The sequence below is a fragment of the Crocodylus siamensis genome, chromosome 4, assembly GCF_052110815.1.
Source record: "Crocodylus siamensis isolate JL-2025a chromosome 4, ASM5211081v1, whole genome shotgun sequence".
Lineage (NCBI taxonomy): Eukaryota > Metazoa > Chordata > Crocodylia > Crocodylidae > Crocodylus > Crocodylus siamensis.
In genome coordinates, this window is record NC_143398.1 from 90,913,427 (window position 1) to 90,933,814 (window position 20,388).

General features: G+C 44.6%; 1 protein-coding gene across 2 annotated transcripts in view; it reads right to left on the reverse strand.

The window, feature by feature from the left end:
* APAF1 (apoptotic peptidase activating factor 1) overlaps nt 1-20,388 on the reverse strand; it is a 75,773-nt gene that overhangs the window by 37,959 nt on the left and 17,426 nt on the right. For both annotated transcript variants that reach the window (XM_090042856.1, XM_090042855.1), the window contains exons 7-12: nt 17,754-17,866; nt 14,825-14,956; nt 14,176-14,414; nt 12,055-12,222; nt 8,733-8,864; nt 1,591-1,704 (exon numbers count right to left, since the gene is read on the reverse strand). In XM_090042856.1, coding sequence (XP_089898982.1) covers nt 1,591-1,704; nt 8,733-8,864; nt 12,055-12,222; nt 14,176-14,414; nt 14,825-14,956; nt 17,754-17,866 — 898 coding nt within the window. The remainder of the gene's footprint in view (nt 1-1,590; nt 1,705-8,732; nt 8,865-12,054; nt 12,223-14,175; nt 14,415-14,824; nt 14,957-17,753; nt 17,867-20,388) is intronic.

Here is a 20,388-nt window from a genome sequence, read left to right on the forward strand (position 1 = left end):
AAGTAAATAAATAAAAATCAATGGTCTCTTCCAATATGTATTATTCTGTTACTCTTTCAGAAACATGGTTTATATTTAGTCTTCCTTGAAAGGAACGTTTAAGGGTTGGGTCAGGTCAGATTTTATTTCATAAGTTGCATGTTAGATGAATTTCTCCTCAATAAATGCCCAGATACTACAATAATTACTCATGTTAAATAGCACCCTTATCTGAAAGCAGTATTATTGAGGTAAATAGGGCTAATGACAGCAAAGATAAAAGTATGTTCCATCAGGATTAAGGAACTTCAAGCACTCTTCCAGAGTGTTGTTTAATACCATATTTACCCAAATCCAAGATTACTTTGAATTTAAGACAACCCCTCAATAATTAGATTCTAAACATGAAATACTATAAATTAGGGGAACGGGAAATGACAAATGTCCATGTACAGAATACAATTATTTTTGGGGGTGGGGGGAGGGGAGGCAGCATATCTTAAATCCCCTCCCCACCACCACTGCTGCAGCAGATAAAGTAGCGGTAGGGGGCAGGTGGCCAGACCCCCACCACTTTTCCCTTCTTCTGCCTGCACCCGCCTCCTCCATCCTGCCTGCCCCACAGCCACTTGTGCACCCTACTGCCTGCCCTGCTCCCACCACTTGTCCACGCTGCTGCCCATCCCCCTACCCTCAGCCACTTGCCCACCTGTTGCCTATTCCTTAAATCCCTTACTGACTACTTTATGAAGCAGCTCTAGCGCAGTCAGCAGTAGCCCTGTCCCCAGCCTGGCCATGCAGAGGCAACAGTGGTAGCTCCAAGCTGGCCTGGGTCAATTCAGGTTGGAGACAGAACAGAAATTAAGTAGCAGAGGGAGAGGCAGGCTGCATTGCTTCCTCTGTGCTCACGCTGAGCCACACACCACAGGTCACCCCTACTCATGCTCCCCTATCATGCAGTCTCCCCTACATGCCCCCTCCTCCCCTCCCGCCCCAAACAGGTCTCCCTCCCTAAAACCCCACTCCTTCACATGGTTTCTACTGGGTGCCACCCTCGTTGCGCTCTTCATCCTCTCCCCCCTGCTACTACACAGCCCTGTAGCCGAGGCTGCAGCAGCTACTTGTTTCATCTTGATAGGGGACACATGGGGGACAAGACAGGACATATTCACAGAATTTTACGGCTGGAAGGGGCCTTCTGAAATCACTGGATCCAGCCCCCACTGCTCTGGGCAGGAAAGACTGCTGGGGTCAAATCATCCTGACAAAGTGTGCATTCAATGGGATGGGACACCCTTGTATTGGACTTCAGTAAATACAATAATTACTCAAGATTTTTTAGCCTTGTATAATTACAATATTCAGTTTTAAGACTGAAAAGAGAAAAAAAACCCCATGCAGGTACTGAAAACACTAAATCAGCATCTACATGTAGACCATGGTGTCCATGGATTAATTTTCTGATCCCCAAACTACAGCTTTTACTTTAAGATGACGTCAGAGTTCACTCTTTCCTTTTACTTCTAAATGCATCATTATTTTAATACTATGAACATGAAGTCTGGTTAGAGAATATTAAACATATTAGTCATTTAATTTATAGCATCATACCTTTTGATCCAGTATATGACTGTATTCTACATATTCATGAATCAGATGGGCAGGTCCTACTAATTCTGTTTTGGCTTTAATCCAATCTAGAGAAAACATGAGATCACACAATTCCTGTAAAGAAAAAAGTTTAAGAAAAACAGAGAAAACTTTATTGGATAGATATAAGCACTGTGTCTAGCACTGATTTTAAATGTGTATAGAAAAAACAGCAGTCATCATGAGCTTTGAAAACTGCTGTTTCACAGGTATGAATTTCCATAAGAATGATCAACGAATGAAACCGTTATGAGATGTCATAAAGGATATAAAACGTAAGTCTGGAAAAATTGAGGCTAGGGGCTGCAGGGTAAAAATAGGCTTTAGTTCAATTGCACAAACAGGAGACAGCATTTAAAATCCTTAAAGTGGACTCTTCAATCACAATCTGTAAGTACTTACAAAGAGTGCAGATGAACAACAGGTTTACTACATATAAGAAGCTGACCATACTGGGTGCATCTACATGTGCCATTAAGGCAACATAACAAACTCTGGTGCAGTTTGTGCCCAAGTCATCTCCTCCCAGGCATGCAAGACTGCAGCACTTTGAGCCAGGGTGGAGCAGTCCCGGGATGGCAGGGAACTAGAGGTTCAGCCCCAGGTTCCAAGCGGCAGTGTCAGACAATGGAAGAGCTGGCTGAGGCACAAGGATGTTAAAGTGCATAGCTAGGAGGCAGGCAGTACTATCTTATGGCAGAGATAATTAATTACACCTTAATACCTGTGCACATGTAGATGGTGAAGCTTTACTGTGGAGCATATCAGTCTACTCCGCAGTAAAGTGCACATGTTTAAAAGGGCCCGCCAAACAGGGGAAAAAAGCTCAGTTAGGCTCCGGAGCGGTGAGACACACGCGGGTGAAGCCCGCTGCGCCCCCACTCCCCCGAAGCCCCCCAGACACCCCCTCAGCAGCTGCAGAGCCCCCTGCCGACCCCCAGCACAGCCGGAGGTAAGCGGGCTTGTGGTGGGAAGGGATTAACTCCTCGCTCCCTGGGAGGAGGCCGGCTGCGTGGAGCCGGGCCGGCCCCTGCCCAGGACCCTACTTGGCCCAGCCCCCCAGGGAGCCAGGCGACTGGAGCCGCACGAACAGGCTGCGTGAACAGGCGCTCGAGTTAGCGCGGAGTTCGCGCGGGAGAGGGCGCGAGACCCTGCCTGCGACCCCACCAGAGTAGTCGGTCCCAGCCGTAGCCAGCCTACCAGAGGCATGACACAGATGGGCACGTGCTGCACCCCAAGGGTCCCCTCAGGCTCTGCGGCCCTCCCATCGGGCACCTCAGAGACGGCCACCCAGACGGAGCCCATGGTTCCGGGCTCCACGCAGACGGAGCCCCTGGCTCTTGGCTGCGGGGGCTGCCTGTCCCTTTTTCAGGCTCTGGGGCCCGGGAGCATGGCCACCTCCCCTTGCGGGGTCTGCTCCCTACTGGGGTCTCTGGCGTGCCAGCTGGAGGAGCTCCAGGCCACAGTCCAGAGACTGCGTGCCATCAGGGACTGCGAGCAGGAGATAGACTCCTACTGCCAGGCCCTTCTCCCCCGGGAGCCGCGGGGTAGAGCACCGTCTCCCTCCAGGACTAAGGAAGACTCTGTGACCTCCCGCTCTGCCCAGTCAGGGGCATGGACCAAGGTGGTCAAGGGCCCGCCGCACCAAGGCCCCTCCCTCGCCAGAGCTTAGCAACAGGTTCGCACCTCTTGCAGCCCCAGCAGAGCCTGCTCAGTTGCCAGCTCCCGCAGGCAACCCAGGCTCAACCACAACTACTGCCCCCGCTCTCCCCAAAAGGTGTTTGTTGTGGGAGACTCCATCCTGCAGGGCACTGAGGGGCAATCTGCCGCCCCGACCCCTTAGCCCGGGAAGTCTGCTGCTTCCCGGGGGCCCGCATCCGAGACATTGCGGAGAGGATCCCGCAGCTCCTCCGGCCCACAGACCACTACCCCATGCTCCTTATTCACATGGGCACCAATGACACGACTCGGAGCACCCCCAGCCAGGTCACGAGGCGCTACAGGGAGTTGAGAGCGGGGCTTAGGGGTCTGGGAGCTCAGGTGGTGTTTTCGTCAATCCTCCCAGTCTCGGGCTATGGCCTGAGGAGGGAGAGGAGGATCCACGCAGTGAACCAAAGACTGCGGAGCTGGTGTCATCGGGAAGGCTTTGGCTTCCATGACCACAGCCTGGTCTTTGGTGAGAGAGGCAGCGAGCTGCTGGGAAGAGATGGCCTCCACCTCTCTCCCCTGGGGAGGAGGCTCTTCTCAGCTAGGCTGGCTGACCTGCTCCACCGGGCTTTAAACTAAGCCAGTTGGGGGATGGGGGGACCACTGCCACTGCTGGCCTGCTGAGCAACCCTTGCGAAGCCAGCAGACCAAGGCAGTTAAGGGAGCCCACCCCTGCCCCAGCCCTGGCACAATCTGTGGGCAAGGCAAGAGCCCCCAAGGGGACACTTGCCTGCCTGTACACTAATGCCAGGAGCCTGGGCAACAAGCAGGAGGAGCTCATCCTCCTGCTCAGTGCAAAGAATTATGATGTCACTGGGATAACGGAGAGCTGGTGGGACTCCACCCATGACTGGACCACGGGTATAGAGGGCTATACCCTGTACAGGAGGGATCGTGTTGACAGAAGGGGTGGGGGTGTAGCTCTCTATGTGAAGGAAAGCTACATGTCCCTGCAAGCTGATGTGGCGACTGGCATGGACAGCTAGAGACCCTCTGGGTAAAAATTCGTGGGGAATACGGCACAGGGGACACAACGGTGGGAGTCTACTACAGACCTCCCACTCAAAGTCCTGAGCTTGACCAGGAGTTCGCCCGGGAACTGACTGAGGCCGCTTGCTCCAGGACCTTGGTTGTCATGGGTGACTTCAATTACCCGGACATCTCGTGAGAAGATCACTCAGCAAAATCCGAGCGGTCGCAAAGCTTTCTCTCATGCGTGGATGACCTCTACCTGACTCAAGAAGTCTATTGGGCCAACGAGAGGCAAAGCGCTGCTTGACCTGGTACTGGCTACGGGGGACGACCTAATCGGCGACCTAGGGATCGATGGGAAGCTGGGTGACAGCGACCACGAGCTGATCACCTTCACCATCCGCCGTAAAGCTGGCAAGTCAGTCAGCAACACAGAAGTCCTTGACTTCAGAAAAGCCGACTTTGACCAGCTCAAGCCCCTTAGGGACCATGACCCCAGGGAGATGGGAGTTCAAGAAAAGTGGTTGCTTCTCAAGGAAGCGATCCTCAATGCACAAGCCAAATCTATTCCAACACAGAGGAAAGGCAGCAAGAAGGCACAGCAGCCCTCCTGGCTCTCCAGGGACCTAGCGGACCTCCTGCGGCTAAAAAGAAAAGCCTACAAAGGATGGAGGACGGGATTCATCTCCAAGGAGGATTATTCTGCGCTGGTCTGGTCCTGCAGGGAGCAAACCAGGAAAGCCAAGGCTGCAACTGAACTCCAACTAGCTTCAAGCATCAAGGACAACAAAAAGTCCTTTTTCAGATATGTGGGGAGACGGAGGAAAAGCAAGGGCAACGATGGACCCCTGCTAAACCAGATGGGGCAACTGACAACTCATGCCCAGGAAAAAGCCAACCTATTAAATTGGTACTTTGCGTCAGTCTTTCATCAGTCCCACGGGACGCCCATGCCTGCTATGGGACAGGGAGATCCGGGTGATGGGGATCCCCTACCCTCCATAATGCTGACCTCATGAAGGAACATCTTGAGAAGCTGGATACCTTCAAGTCAGCCGGCCCTGACAATCTGCACCCCAAGGTACTCAAGGAGCTGGCAAGTGTCATAGCCCAGCCCCTGGCATGGATCTTTGAAAACTCCTGGCGCTCTGGTGTAGTGCCCGAAGACTGGAAGAAGGCCAATGTGGTGCCGATCTTCAAGAAAGGGAGGAGAGTGGATCTGGCTAACTACAGGCCCCATTAGCCTGACTTCTATCCTGGGGAAGATCTTAGAAAAGTTTATTAAGGAGGCCATCCTTGATGGACTGGCTCAGGCTAACATCCTAAGGGATAGCCAGCACGGGTTTGTTGCGGGTAGGTCTTGTTTGACCAATCTCATTTCCTTCTATGACCAGGTGACCTATCACCTGGATGAGGGAGATGAGATTGATATCATATATCTTGACTTCAAAAAAGCTTTTGAACTGGTATCCCATGATCACCTCTTGGCCAAACTGGCCAGCTGTGGCCTTGGCTCCACCATGATCCGCTGGCTGGGAAATTGGCTCCGTGGTCAGACCCAGACGGTTGTAATTGATGGCATTCACTCATCGTGGTGCCCTGTGACCAGTGGGGTCCCTCAAGGCTCTGTCCTGGGACCCATACTGTTCAACATCTTCATTAATGATGTGGACATTGGAGTCAGGAGTGGACTGGCCAAGTTCGCTGATGACACCAAACTTTGGGGCAAAGCATCCATGCCAGAAGACAGGCAGGTGATCCAGGCTGACCTGGACAAGCTCAGCAAATGGGTAGATGAGAACCTGATGGTGTTTAACACCGAAAAATGCAAGGTTCTCCACCTTGGGAGGAAAAACCTGCAGCATCCTTATAGTGCTACGTTGGATAGCACTACAGAAGAAAGAGACTTGGGGGTCATCATTGACCACAAGATGAACATGAGCCTGCTGCGGCTAATAAAGCAACCAAAATGCTGGCTTGCATCCATAGATGTTTCTCGAGCAAATCCCGGGATGTCATTCTCCCCTTGTACTCGGCCTTGGTGAGGCCGCAGCTGGAGTACTGCATCCAGTTTTGGGCTCCAGAATTCAAAAAGGATGTGGAGAAGCTTGAGAGAGTCCAGAGGAGAGCCACGCGCATGATCAGAGGTCAGGAAAACAGATCTTACGATGATAGGCTGAGAGACATGGGACTCTTTAGCCTGGAAAAGCGTAGGCTCAGGGGTGATCTGATGGCCACCTATAAGTTTATCAGGGGTGACCACCAGAATCTGGGGGAACGTTTGCTCACCAGAGCGCCCCAAGGGATGACTAGGTCGAACGGTCACAAACTCCTGCAAGACCGCTTCAGGCTGGACATAAAGAAGAATTTCTTTACTGTCCGAGTCCCCAAGGCCTGGAACAATTTGCCAGCGGAGGTGGTTCAAGCACCTACATTGAACACCTTCAAGGGTAGACTGGATGCTTATCTTGCTGGGATCCTATGACCCCAGCTGACTTCCTGCCCTTTGGGCAGGGGGCTAGACTCGATGATCTCTTGAGGTCCCTTCCAGCCCTGATGTCTATGAAATCTATGTAGTTGCACCCACGTAGTAAAAGTAGGGTTACTATACATCCAGGTTTTCCCCAGACATGTCCTCTTTTTGGGTCCTCTGATCTCTGTCTAGGCAGTTTTTAAAAATATGATGAAATGTCTGGGACTTTGGTCTGCTCAGCATTGATGCTTTTCCCAGCCCTCCTCAGCTTGCCCTAGCAAGAAGCTGTTTGGGGCTGGGGGAAGGAGGAGGATGGCAATTGGAAGCAGGGGGCACTACCTGCATGTGCAGGCACAGTCAGGGTAGGAGGAGCAGCCCGCTGGACGCAGGTAAGTCTATTTATGGGGAGTGGGAATTGGAGGGCCAGGGGCTTGGGGAGTGTGCATGTGTGGTATAGGGAGGGGATGGGTGTGTGAGGAGTGATAGGTGCCTACTGGTGCTGGGAGAAGCTACCTAGGCACTGGGGCTGCAGGAGGATGGGGGGGAGGCACCTGCCCCTCCAGTGGAGAAATGGGATTTGGGAGTGGGTGGGGGTGGCTCTTTGGCAGCAGGAGGGAGCTGCGTGGCCAGTCCAGTGGCAGTGGGGCTGGTGCCCTTGCCTGAAGTGGTGGGGTGGTCAGGAGATGCTGCAGGGCTGGGAGGAGCACGGCTGGAGAGGCTGTGGCTTGTGAATGAGGGGCACTTGGGGGTGGGGGACGATAGGTCGGGAGCGTGGGCCACTGGCAGGATCAAGGGGCTGCAGGTCAAAAGTGTAGGGCACCAGCATGGTCTGGAAGGGTAGGGTACTGTGGGTTGGGAGTAAGGGGCAGTGGCAGAGCCAGGGGTCTGTGGGTCAGGAGTGAGGGGCAGCAGCAGGGCTGTGGACTGTGGCCTGGGAGCGAGGGGCAGCGGCAGGGGCAGGGCACTGGAATATCAGTCCCCCCACAATCATATAGCACCCACTCCCTGCCCCCCAACTAGTGTCCTCTTTATTGAAACTGGAAATATGGTAATTCTAGGTAAAAGGAGAGCAGACAGATGACACAACCCTGTGACATGGTAAATCTCTTGAATCCAGGTAAAAGTTACTCCTTGAAAAATCTAAATAACTTTTCTACATGGGGAAGTTATTACATGCAATGTGTTGTGTCTGCTTCACTAGTAAACTGCATCCTATGGTAGCCTATTGCTCAGTACACATAGAGTCCCTGGCACCTGAAGGTAATAGCTCCTACTAGAGGCAGCCAGTTTAGTAGTGCTAGCCTGTCATCTGTCTGATCCTTATTAAGGAATAAAACCCAAAATAAGTACTCTGTAATTATTGTGCTGTTTCTGCAACTGGAGGAAGTCTAAGCTTTCTCAAGAAGCAGTTTTAAGCATATGGTCAAAACAAAAATATAATGCAACAAAACAATTTATAGAGGTTTTCAGAATAGATTCTGATAAAGCTTTCACTGGACTGAAATTTAGTCAAGAGTATTAACTACCTGGTATAAAGCCTATCATCATCACAACTACAACCACCTCTGAAAAATCTCAGACTGGACAAAAGAAAAGGAAAAAAAAAAGACTAATTTAAGTTCTGCTTAGCAAATCCAAGAAAATTGTTTTAAAATTATTCCTATCTTGGATTACCCTGAGTTGCCTATAATCTCCACATTTTACTTATAATGAATTCTGTACAGAGTAAAGGAGAAAAAAGGCAACAACTCATAATCTAAACTAATCTTCATTTTATGGAAAGGCATTAAAGTTTGTTCTGCAATAATAAATATTTGAGACACAGCCACTATATCAAGCAATTCAAACAATTGAAACATTTCAAACAAACTAAAAGCCAAACAAACAATCAACAAACCAAGGGAAATATCAGTTGTAAGGAAAGGATGACAGGACACCAATCAGTACTTACTTCCTGCATTTTAGCGCTAGCCATGTGGAATGCTAAAAAGTTATACCAGTACATGCAATCCTCTTCTCCTGGAGTAGGTATACATAATTTATAATGTTTCTTGTACTGTTTAACAATCTTTTCATGCAGCTCCTACAACAATTAAAACATCTTCAATTAGTACCATATGAAATCTAATAGGGCTTCATGAAATGTTGGCAGACGTTTTGTTTCAGAGATGTTTCAGGCTGTTTTGGGGCCTGAAACACCAAATCCGAATCAAAATGGAAGGCTCCGAAACATCTCTGAAATGAAAAGAGGAACCTGAAACGTTTCGGAAATGTTTTGGAAAATTTCAGAGTTTCGGAGCTGGGCTTGCAGGGAAACAAGCTGTATGCTGCTGCCCTGCTGTGCGATTCAACACAGGACTGCACAGGGTGGCCAGCAGTGGCGAGGAGACCCCCAATGCGGATCTCTACTTCCTGCGGAGCCAAGTCGCATGGCAGGGCAGTGTTGGTCCCTGATGCACAACCTGGCTCTGCAGGGAGGAGATATCCGGGGCAGCGTGGGGCAGGCAGCCGCAACAAGGAGACCCCCAGCGCAGATCTCTACTCCCTGTGAAGCCAAGTCACATGGCAGGGACCAGCAGGCTTGCTCGCCTCTCTGCGCTGCTTTCCTGCCCTGCAACCCAACGTGACAGGGATCAGAGATCTGTGCAGGGGTCTCCTCACTTGCACGGAGGGCAGCAGCCCTCCCCTGGATGAGCCACCCACAGCCCTGTCCTGCTCCCCAATGGGGCCCTGCAGCCCCACCTGGCTGGGCAGTAGAGCCGTGAGAAGCTTGCAGCCCGTTCAAAATGGATTTGGAGGAAATTCAAATCTCTGAAACAGATTTGGCCGAAACGAAACAGGACAGGGATCTGAAACACTGAAAAAACCCACTGTCCTCCGAAACAGCCAAATCCAAAACCAAATCGAAACATAGCTGTTTTGCACAGCCCTAACAGCTAATTATATTGCTATTAGCATTTGTCTTTAAAAATATTTTTTTGAATGAATCTATTAAAATTTTTCTGTTACCATATCAACAAAGTGCATAATAAACCAAATAAGCAGATCAATTAACTAAATGTACCATTTGAAAGGTTATTTTTCTTCATATATTTTTCCCTACAGCATCTTCAAAGTAGTTTTATTTAAACTTTAAGACAGCAACTTTTTCAAACAAAATCCCAATTAAATATTTGTAGTATACGAATGTTTTAAAAAGAAAAGAATTCCACAATTAATTTGCAAACAGGTAGACATGACTATGCAATAGTAAGGTTAATAGGTTATCTATTTGTCTTCATAATGTAGTAACTGATGACTATAAACTTTTTTCACATCCTCACAGATTCCTATATTAACTACTATATTGAGGATGTTAGAGCAGCTTTTTTGCTGAAATATTATTATTCTATTTCTTTTCTTCAAAACATATACATTTTATGTCCCTTCAGATACTAAGCTTGTTCACTATTCATTAAGGAGTACCCTTAGGAATAAAAGTGATTCTAGAGTAACACTGGAAGAATTTCATTGATATAATGCCCCAAGAACATCCTCAATACAATCTAGAAAAGGGATGACAAAAGCAGGCTTTCAAAACCTGTACATTTAAAACTTAAGTTTAAAATTAAGTTTACATTTCAAAGGATGCATCATCAAAAAGCTTTAGCTTGAATTGTTACCAGAAAACTAGTCACTCTATTATTCTAATCTTCAGTAGCTGCTAGGAAGAAGATGCTACAGATTTACATAATCAAAATGAAAAACAGCTCAACCTTTTAATGATGTACCTATAATTTATATGTCAAGACATGGGAAGAAGAAGTTTAGATGTGTTAGCCTTTGGATATTTCAAATGATTAAGTCAGAACAATAGGTTGATAAAGCCTTTTACAGCAATTGTGTTCTGATTAGGCAAATGGTAGAGCAGGTGGGCACCTTACAAACCGGTTTGAAGAAGCATGGCCCTAACTAGGCATACCACTCTGAACCACCAAGAAGCTACCACCATTAGGGCTGCGTGAAATGGCACTGTTCTGTTTCAACTTGCATTTTGACGTTTCAGTGGAACAGTTTCATTTCGATTTGAAAGCACTGTTCCATTTAGTTGAAACAGTGATGCTGTTTTGATGTTTCGCCCATAGGCTACAATGGGGAAGCTCGAAACAGCCTCTCTCATCCAGCAGACAGATCGGGGGCCCGGAACCCCAGAAGGGCTGGGGGGCAATGCCGGTCCTCCCTCAGCTTCCAGGCCCCCCGATCTGCCTGCCAGATGAGCGAGGGAAGCCAGGTGCTGCCGCCTGGGACCACTGAGCTGAGTTGCCTTCCCCAGCCCGATCCTAGCGCTGGGGAGGGGGACTCAGCCAGGCTGCTTCGAAACTTGAAACATTTTGACTGCCCTTGTTTTGTTTCAAGGGTGTTTCAAAGCCCTTTGTTTCATTTCAATTTTGCTGTTTCGAGCTTGAAATGAGTTGAAACAGTGTCAAAATGAAACAGCCAGCAAAATATCACACAGCCCTAGCTACCATGCCCTACCTTCTAACTTGACACTACCATGGCTCATCACTTCTTTGTTTTGATTAAAGAACTACACTCCAAGCAAAATACTGAAAACCATGTTGGCATCAATATTTAAAAGATTTTATACTTATCAATCATAAATCATCACTCCTGGTGTTTTTATGTATTACACTAATTTCCCATTATTAATCTTGTTTCTCTACTCTACTCTCTTTCACACTGCCTGCTAGTTATGCAAACATTAAATCTATTCAATGAGTAGGGAGAAAGAAAAAGTTGGCTGGTTTCTAATCACTTTCTCATTTGTTGTGGCAGTTTCATACAAAAATCTTCAAAACTCACACTCTTGCTTATCTGTGGTAAATGCAATTGTAATGGCATTTTGATGTGTCTCAGTATCACTGATGGAGCACTACAGCTTTTACTGGCAATAAATTGGCAAAAACTACAGAGAAAAGATGACATTTATCTAAAAGAGGCTCCTAACTCCAGAACAAGTTTGTCATCAGCCAAGCTTAATACTTTTGTATTTCAGAATATCAGAATTGTTAAGATTACGTATGACTGGAAGAAAAAAAAATCTGTCATTAATTTATTTGGAAATAAGCTGTGTTAACTGCATGTAAAAATTTGTATTTACAAAAAATGGTTTAGCATCAAGGAACATGGAGATTACTTTTCAGACCCCTGTTGATTTTCTGTCGCAGAAAAGCATATATGATTTCTATACCTGACCTGTGCTAAATGCATATCTCAGTTTATGGATACACTACCTGAAGTTGCTCACGATTCTTCTCTATGAGGAAGTCAAGTTGAAGATCATGCAAATAATAATGGAATGATTTCCCATTACGATCACAGAATAAGAGAGATTTGTTTACAAATTCTTGCTGCATGTCTTCAACTTCTTCAGGCTCCATATCCCAAAGAATACAGAACACCTAAAAGCATTTTAAAACAAGAAAGGTAGAAGGAGGGAATCAATCTGACCTTCTATACAAAAGTTATAAAATGTCACAACTAATGTTCTGCGTAGGATAATGGCTAAAAGGGCTGTTCCAGGAACTAAATTAGACCTGGGATTTTGTGCCCTTAGGAAAAAGGGGACCAGAGAACTCTAAAAGCTAAATCTGCCTTTCTTCTTCTTCCTCCCCAGGAGAAGATTCAGAAGCGAACCAAATCTTGAGGATAGCCTGAGAAAGCTCTAGCCTGCACTATTGACTATATACTGGGAGCCCTTTAAACATACACTAGACCAAGAGCAGTATCTGGTATGCGAGACAGAAAGATATAGTGACTCCTCCAACAGACACAGCCCATCACTTAATTCATCCCTTTATCTCCATTTATCTACATGTCCTGATTAACAGTCATCCAAACTACTAACCATTTTTGACATGAGGTAGAACAGGGGTGGGAAAAATACAGCCTGCGGGCTGGATCTGGCCCACCATGGAATTTTATCCAGCCTGCGGTGGGGTCCTTTGGCCACACCTGGCCCAGACACATGGGACAGCCTGGGCCATGGTGTGTGCAGCTGGTTCCACCGCACTTGGGCGCATGACAGTGCTGGAGCAGTCGCTTTCCAGCTCCTTCTAGCTGCTGCTGCCAGTTTCATTGCCGCTGGACCTGGCTCCGCTGCCCAGGCACCCCAGCCTGTCCTCCTTGCACCCACTGCTTGAGGTGCCAGATAGAGTGTGGGGAGTAGGGTCTCCATGGGGACCAGCACACAAGTGGACAGGGCTGGGTCAGAGATTGGGATCACGGGGTGGTGACAGCATGGGGGCAGGGCTCCACACACATCCCTGCCAGTTCCATAGGCAGAGGCAAGCCCTGGCCCCATGCCATCACCACCCCACAACCCCAATCCCCAGCCTGGCCTGCCCACCCATCCTGCTCTCAGATGCCACTCCCTGTCCACCCGTGGGCCCATCCCATCTGCCTGGCTGCGATCCCTGCCCACATGGATTCCAGCCAATCTCCATGGAGACCCTGGGATGGCAGGATGGTGAGAGCACAGGGCCAGAGCTGCAATCCATTCCATGCACACCCCTGCCCACAGAACCAGTGCCCTTCAAAGGGGCACGTGGGGAGCTGATCACAGCTCTTCCTTGGGTCCCAGCCCACACTGTCATCACCCCGCGATCCCAATCCCAGCCCCTGCCCTGCTCCCAAATGTTGCTCCCTGCCCACCTGTGGTCTCATCCCATCCACTCAGCCAAGCACAGGGCAGAGCTACTTAGGGAATTTTGATGAGCTGTCACTAAAACTCCCTAAATGGCCCTCCAGCCCAAATAACTGCCCACCACTGAGATGGGAGGTAGAACAGGGTGGCCACTTACAGACTGATTCAGAGAAGCATGAGCTCTCATAGGCAGCAGCCTACTCCAGCAGATGCTATGAAAGGAGTAGAATTTTGTTTGAGACCAGTTTCTTTCACTTTTGGGGAAATCACTGTCTGATTAAAAGAGCTATATAAACACAGATATTTACTGTAATAATACTTCACCAGCTTATGTTATCTTCCTTTAGTCTTCAAGCAAAAATACTATTATTTAATGATGGACCTAGTGTGCTACACTACGGGTGCAGCTGCACGTTCATTAATTTGCTTTTGTTAACGCACATTAAATTTAGTACCTTCAATGTGAGGTAATAGAAAAAGGTGCATTAGCTTACTTTAATGCGCATTAAAACAAGCTAATGCACATTAAAGAGCACAGGTAGACATGCTCATGTTGTCAGCTCAGCAGTGCCAAAAGTTTTTCATTAAGATCACACACTAAATAGACGAAGTACTAAAAACAAAACAAAGAATCCCCCCAAATAACTACAAAAAGAGAGGACCTTCAGTCCCACCAATAATTATAATTATGCCAAATCTGATGTTTTACCTTAGTAGGCACTTTAACATCCTTTGGAAGAATAGAAAGATCTTTATAGAAGTCTTTAAAGTTTTCATTCAGCATTTCAACACTTATGGACATTGCTTCATCGAGTGCTTCATAATCATAAGAAGAAGATTTCTTTATCCTTTTAAATTGCTTATTCTGCAGCTGTCTGACATAATATTCCCAACGATTGGGGAAATCACGTAATAATGCGCCTATCAATGATAACACAAGAGGCGAACCTGAAAACATCAAAGGACCAAAATGTCAAATTAGGATAAACTACTGCTGGATCCAAAAGTGTTTTCATCAGCAACTGCTGTTCTAAAAAGACTGGCTCTTGTTTTAGCAACAAAAGTCTTAAAAGCCAGGTGGGAAAAATATGCGACATAGATACTTGTGGTATGAAATTTATAGGATTCACCTAAATACTCTTCCTGCAAGTACTCCGAACAGAATTAAACAGGATAAAGAAATGAAAGGAAGAAAAATCCATTAGGGTCACTTAAAGAAACAAAGGGAAATCCAGCAGTAACACATTGTTTGTTTAAAGTACTACAGCATGACAGAATCCCTCTTAACTTACGTTTATATAATAGAAATTACAAAATACAAATGTTTCTGAAGTAGTAAAAAATCATAAACATCATACCTTTGCATTCTCTTACAATTTTATCAGCTTGGGCAGGCATATCATTTATTTTCATATCAACAAAGAGAGATAAAATTTCAAGTCCTTTCTCATTACTCAATCCACTTTCCATGTGAACTTCATATTTCCTGCCTAGGGTAGGTTTACAATTAAAAATAATGAAAGAAAGATTTAGAGAGTTAAAAATCTTAATAAAAGTATACAAAATATTTAAATTAGCTTGTAAGCACTTCCAAAATGAAACTTAAAATAAGGAATATAGATTGAAGACCAAGCTTTTCCTTCTCTGAAACGTACACAAAGATCCTTTTGGACCAACAGTTGCAGGAAGAGGAATACAAACAAGTTTTATTAAACACTCCTTCGTTTTAGGCAGATAAGCTACAAGCAACCTAGTTATGATAGCACACAGGTCTATACAGGCTAACTGTCCCCATCTCCAACCCTAAATATAGTATTTTAAACTTACTACGGAGTTCATTAATTTAGATACAACTCTACTTCATCTGGATTTGTTTCAAAACTTTGTCAAAAGATATACTTGAGACTATACTAATGGGTAAAAGTGTCAAACCAGTCCCTATTCCAAAGTGTTAATATTTTTAATATCTGAATATAAAACATAGTGGGGAAAAAGTAATTAAAAGTGTCACATGCATACTATTCCAGGATGAAAGGATGCCTTGAACTATGAGTTAGAGAACTGGCACATTTGAAAAGAAACTGACAAAAGTCAATTTTCCTTCAATAAGCATAATTAGCTCTTAAAAATAAATCTAAAATTGTACTGTTCTTATTTGCAACAATAAAGAATAATGCATAGCATAAAGGTAGCAGGAGTAGCTATGCCTGGAGTGATCTGTAAAAAGCAGCAGTTGGAAGCCCAGGAGCCCCTCTATCCACAGATCACTGGGAAATAACAAAAGCAGCCCTGCAGTCTAGAACAGGTGAATATTGATGAGGATCATGCTCAGCAGCAGGAGAATGAAGCAGAGCTCCACAACCACCTTAGGTGTGAAAGAAGATGGGGTAACTTTATGGAGAGGATATTGAAAGGGGAGTTCTGACTCTCAAATCAGAGAGTGTGATTTGTACAGTTATGCTTCCTGTCTCCAGACTGCAGACCAGAATGGAAGGTGTTTGATTCCTGCCCCACTGCACTCTGCAACATGTTTTTGGGCTTTGCTGGTTGTCTCATGGGGCTGGAAAGGAGACAGATTCAAAGGCAGGAAGAATGAGGAAATATAAAGTATCCATTATGGAAATATCTGCAAGTAGCACACAATTATAGGACATTCATATTATTAATGAGAGTACATAAAAGTAATTTAATATGTGTGGGGTCACTCAGGAGACAAACTGAAAAATTAACTAGCAATTTGGGGCATCTGATTTGAGGTGCATGAAAAAAGCCAGGATCTTCAGAAAGCACAAAGTACTGATTCTCTGAAAACAGTTTTCAGTATTAGCAGTGCCTAAATTCAGCATCCAAAAATGAAGATATTTTAAATGACTATTTGCTTTTCAAATCTTGGTTAACGAGCTTATCTGCTTACTATTTGTCTATTTTAATAAATAAATGTAGGTCTTAGAAATAACAAAATGTTGTTTTCAGAATCACCTCCAAGTGGAGAATCGTATCAAGTGGGATAATAAAAATATTTGCAGAATAAATATTTTATAAAATTATATCAGGAAAAGCATAAATTTAATAATTTCATAGATTTCATAGACATTAGGGCTGGAAGGGACCTTGGAAGATCATCGAGTCCAGCCCCCCACCCAAAGGGCAGGAAGTCAGCTGGGGTCATAGGATCCCAGCAAGACAAGCATCCAATTTACTCTTGAAGGTGTTCAATGTAGGTGCTTGAATCACCTCCGCTGGCAGGCAGTTCCAGACCTCGGGAGCTCGGACAGTACAGAAATTCTTCCTTATGTCCAACCTCAAATGGTCTTGCAGTAGTTTATAACTGTTCGACCTCGTCATCCCTTGGGGCGCACTGGTGAACAAACGTTCCCCCAGATACTGGTGGTCACCCCTGATAAACTTATAGGTGGCCATCAGATCACCCCTGGGCCTTAAATAATGATTAAGTGTACTTCCCTCCCTTAGTACAAAGTAAAGAATCTAACTGCAAAATGATTTGGAGAGCTTGGAAAAGCTAATTTCCAAATAACAAAATCAGATTAATTCCTAAAACGTACAATCAAAATATCTGTTAACATTCAGTAACCTCCAGTTAATATTTTTGTAAATATGCTTCATACAAATTCAATTTAGAAACATATACAGACTGCATCTACTAACAGACTTCTATTTCAAGAGAAAGATCACTGCAGAAAATACAAAGTTTGGTGGCTTCAATATCATCACAACCTACCATGGGCTCAATCGTCCACTCCTTAAGACAAAAGAAGAAAGGAACACAATCTGTTCAGCCCCACAGGGAAGGCAAGAGTGGCTTATATTACCCTGTCCCCATGACTTTCTTTATCTGACCAATACAACATTCTTCATGTCCTTCAAAGGGAAATTTGTCCTGCCTTCCTCAGCTATAGACAAAATTGGAAAAAACAGGGTCTTGCAGATCAGAAAAGGAAAACGGGATGAATTCTAGTGGCCTTGTCCATCCCCTTCACCAATATGATATAATCAGAATTGGGTTCACATTTCGTGCTTTGGTGGTATTTGTTGACAGCCAGTAAATTTTTCTAGTCATGTACACGAAACATAACAGACATCATCCATAACCAGACTTTTCCACCTCTCACAAACCCTCTAGTTCTACAGCCTGCCAAAGGTAGTGGCATATGAGAGGAATAATCTTCTATAACCAAGAAAGATTACAAAAATTTAAATGGTATTTTATCAGTTAACAGACACACAACTGATATGAAGTCCTAAGCAGGAGAGAATAACATTCCTTACCAGTCACATGATCTGTCACACTCCTATCCCTGCTGGTAATAAGAACTTTACAATGATTATCAAAAGCCTCTAATGTCTGAGAATCCCAAATGTCATCCAGGACCAAGAGAGACCTAATACAAGAAGAAATATTACACATTTGGAGTCAAGTAATAACTTTTCAAAAAAAGATTTTTTTTAAATCATTGCATTATTAAAAATGCTACCTTTTAAGAAGCACTAAATGCTGCAATTTGGGAAGCAAGTTCATATTCTGAATTTCTCTCTCAGAAAAATATTTAAATGCTTTACTTTTCACTCTTTTGCCAATATAGAATACAGTCATTATTGCTTATAATTCATAAGAGCATATCTTTGTCAATGCTGAGCCATGAGTAGTTTGTTTTTCCTTCCCTCTCAATATCCATCAGGAAGTTAGAGGTATTTGTTAACATGAAACAAAAAAAAAAGAAATGCTTTCTTATGTATAAGTTAAATAGCTGCATAGATGAGAAGAGCTCAGTCGGCCAAACACAGAACAAACATAAGTAGAAATTAAATTCCTGTTTACTTAGCTTGCTACATGTCTGTTTTTGAAAATCTTGCGCAGTGGGGGGAGGGAGAAACTGTGTAGGAATAACTCTTTTGCCTTATAATTTTAGTCCGATATCACATCTCTATTTGCAAAAGTAACATTTTTCAAGGACTATATCCATTGACATATTTCTGAAGCAGAGCTACAGTTATGTTTGAAGACTACACTATGCTAATAGGTATCTCAACAAACCAAATGAAAAAAGTCTTGCTTGATGCAATGCATACATAACCAAAGCAGCTGCCAAAGATGGCTGCCAAAAAACAAACAATCTCCTTTGCTTAAAAGAAGACCAGAGCAAATAAGTCCAGAAGACAGAACAAAACCTCATATATTTGCATTTTGAACACTTCAGGTGAAAATAATAATAATAATAAAAGCTTTTAAGTTGTCAGCTGAATTGTATTACACTGTTTACTTTTGTTTCTGACTCCTTATGGGAGGAATTTTCAACTGCTCTCATTGAAGTTAAGAGAAGTTTCATATTTACTTCAACTGGAACAGAATTAAGCCAATGAACATTTCTGAAAATTCCTCACTTTACATACAAATGCATGCACTGTATAGCTAAAAGGTTCAAAGTTGCTGAAGGGGGTCTTATTTTTAAAATTGGGCACCCAGACACATTAGATCACTGAAAGTCTTTTTATATGGGATAAGCTAATGATGAATTTATGTTAAGGTTACTCCTCTCATCAGGAACATCCATTAAGTACTGTCACAGCCATAACTAATTCATCCTATGACATCTTCATGTGAAAAAGCCTTATCCAATAGATGTAACTATCTGCTCTCACGTGTGAACAATGAGAGACTTTACAGGTAACTTAGGATTCTCCCAAACTTCTAGAGACGGTGAGCCACTCTCCACGCTTAGAAGAGTTTTCTGATACCCTGTTAAGACCACTAACTCTCACACTAGTTGATTACAGCCATATCAGAAGTAATTCTGAAACTGCATAAAGTGAACTTCACTAACAAGAAACTGAATGTTAACTTATAACCACAACCCAACATGGTAAATAAGGCCGTCCTCCTGAGAAAAGGTTTGCAGAAACTGCTGTCTCATTCTTGATCAGGAAGCAACGGAAGTCCTTTACTTGGTCAGTAAGCCAAAACGCAAATGAGAAAAAAAAAGAACACACACTAGAAAAAAAATCTAAAACAGGGCCCCTCTCTCAGAGGCAATTGCACTCTAATGAATTCCTGGCTTGAGGAAGTCAACCATAGCATCAAATCATAGGCAACACTTATTAATTTGTCTTGCTATGGCTCTGTCAGTACTCCCAAGTCAACAGCATACTGGATTCAGGAAACGCTGATCAGTCAAAAAGACAGTTTCAGAACGGAGTCTGAAATTCCCCAAGTTGAATCTACAAATGCCTGATGGCTCCCAATTGTTCCTTTTGTTTCAGACTTCAACAAGCGAACTAAATATATGTGCTAAACAGTTTGAGCACAAGAAACAGAACAGCAGGGTAAATTAGTCTTGATGAAACTTTGCACCAATAGAGCTATCCTGCTTTCAGTCCCACCTTGAGTTCTGGCACCTCCAGAGTACTGCGTTTAGCTATCTAAACATACCATAAAAGACAATAATCCCAGCCTCCTCTTTGTGCTCAGGAAAAACAATTTCCACATTTTGCAGTGATTTCTCTCCCTTGCCATGCACAAACTGAATATTCAAATTCCACCTCTGCTGAGAAGAGATGAGTTTTGATTAAGCAAACAAAGATGTCAGAAAGGTAGCATAAGTGTGCCTTGACAGACAAGTAGCTGAACCTGTGAGCAAGTGAAGACGGCTGATTTTTCAGGAAAATCTGCACTTCAACTTAAGAGTCAGGTTAGCCTTTTACATTTGAAACCTGACTCTCTTTTAAAGAAAAAGAAATGTTACTGTACCACAAGGCAATACAAAAAGTAAAAAAATTCATAGGATAGGTCTTCAGGGAACTCACTATAATGGTTTCACAGATGGCTTGCCACAGATTTTCTAGCATTTTTCTTGGCAACAAAAATACTGCCAACATTAAAAAAAAAAAAAAAAATCAGGAAAAGAAA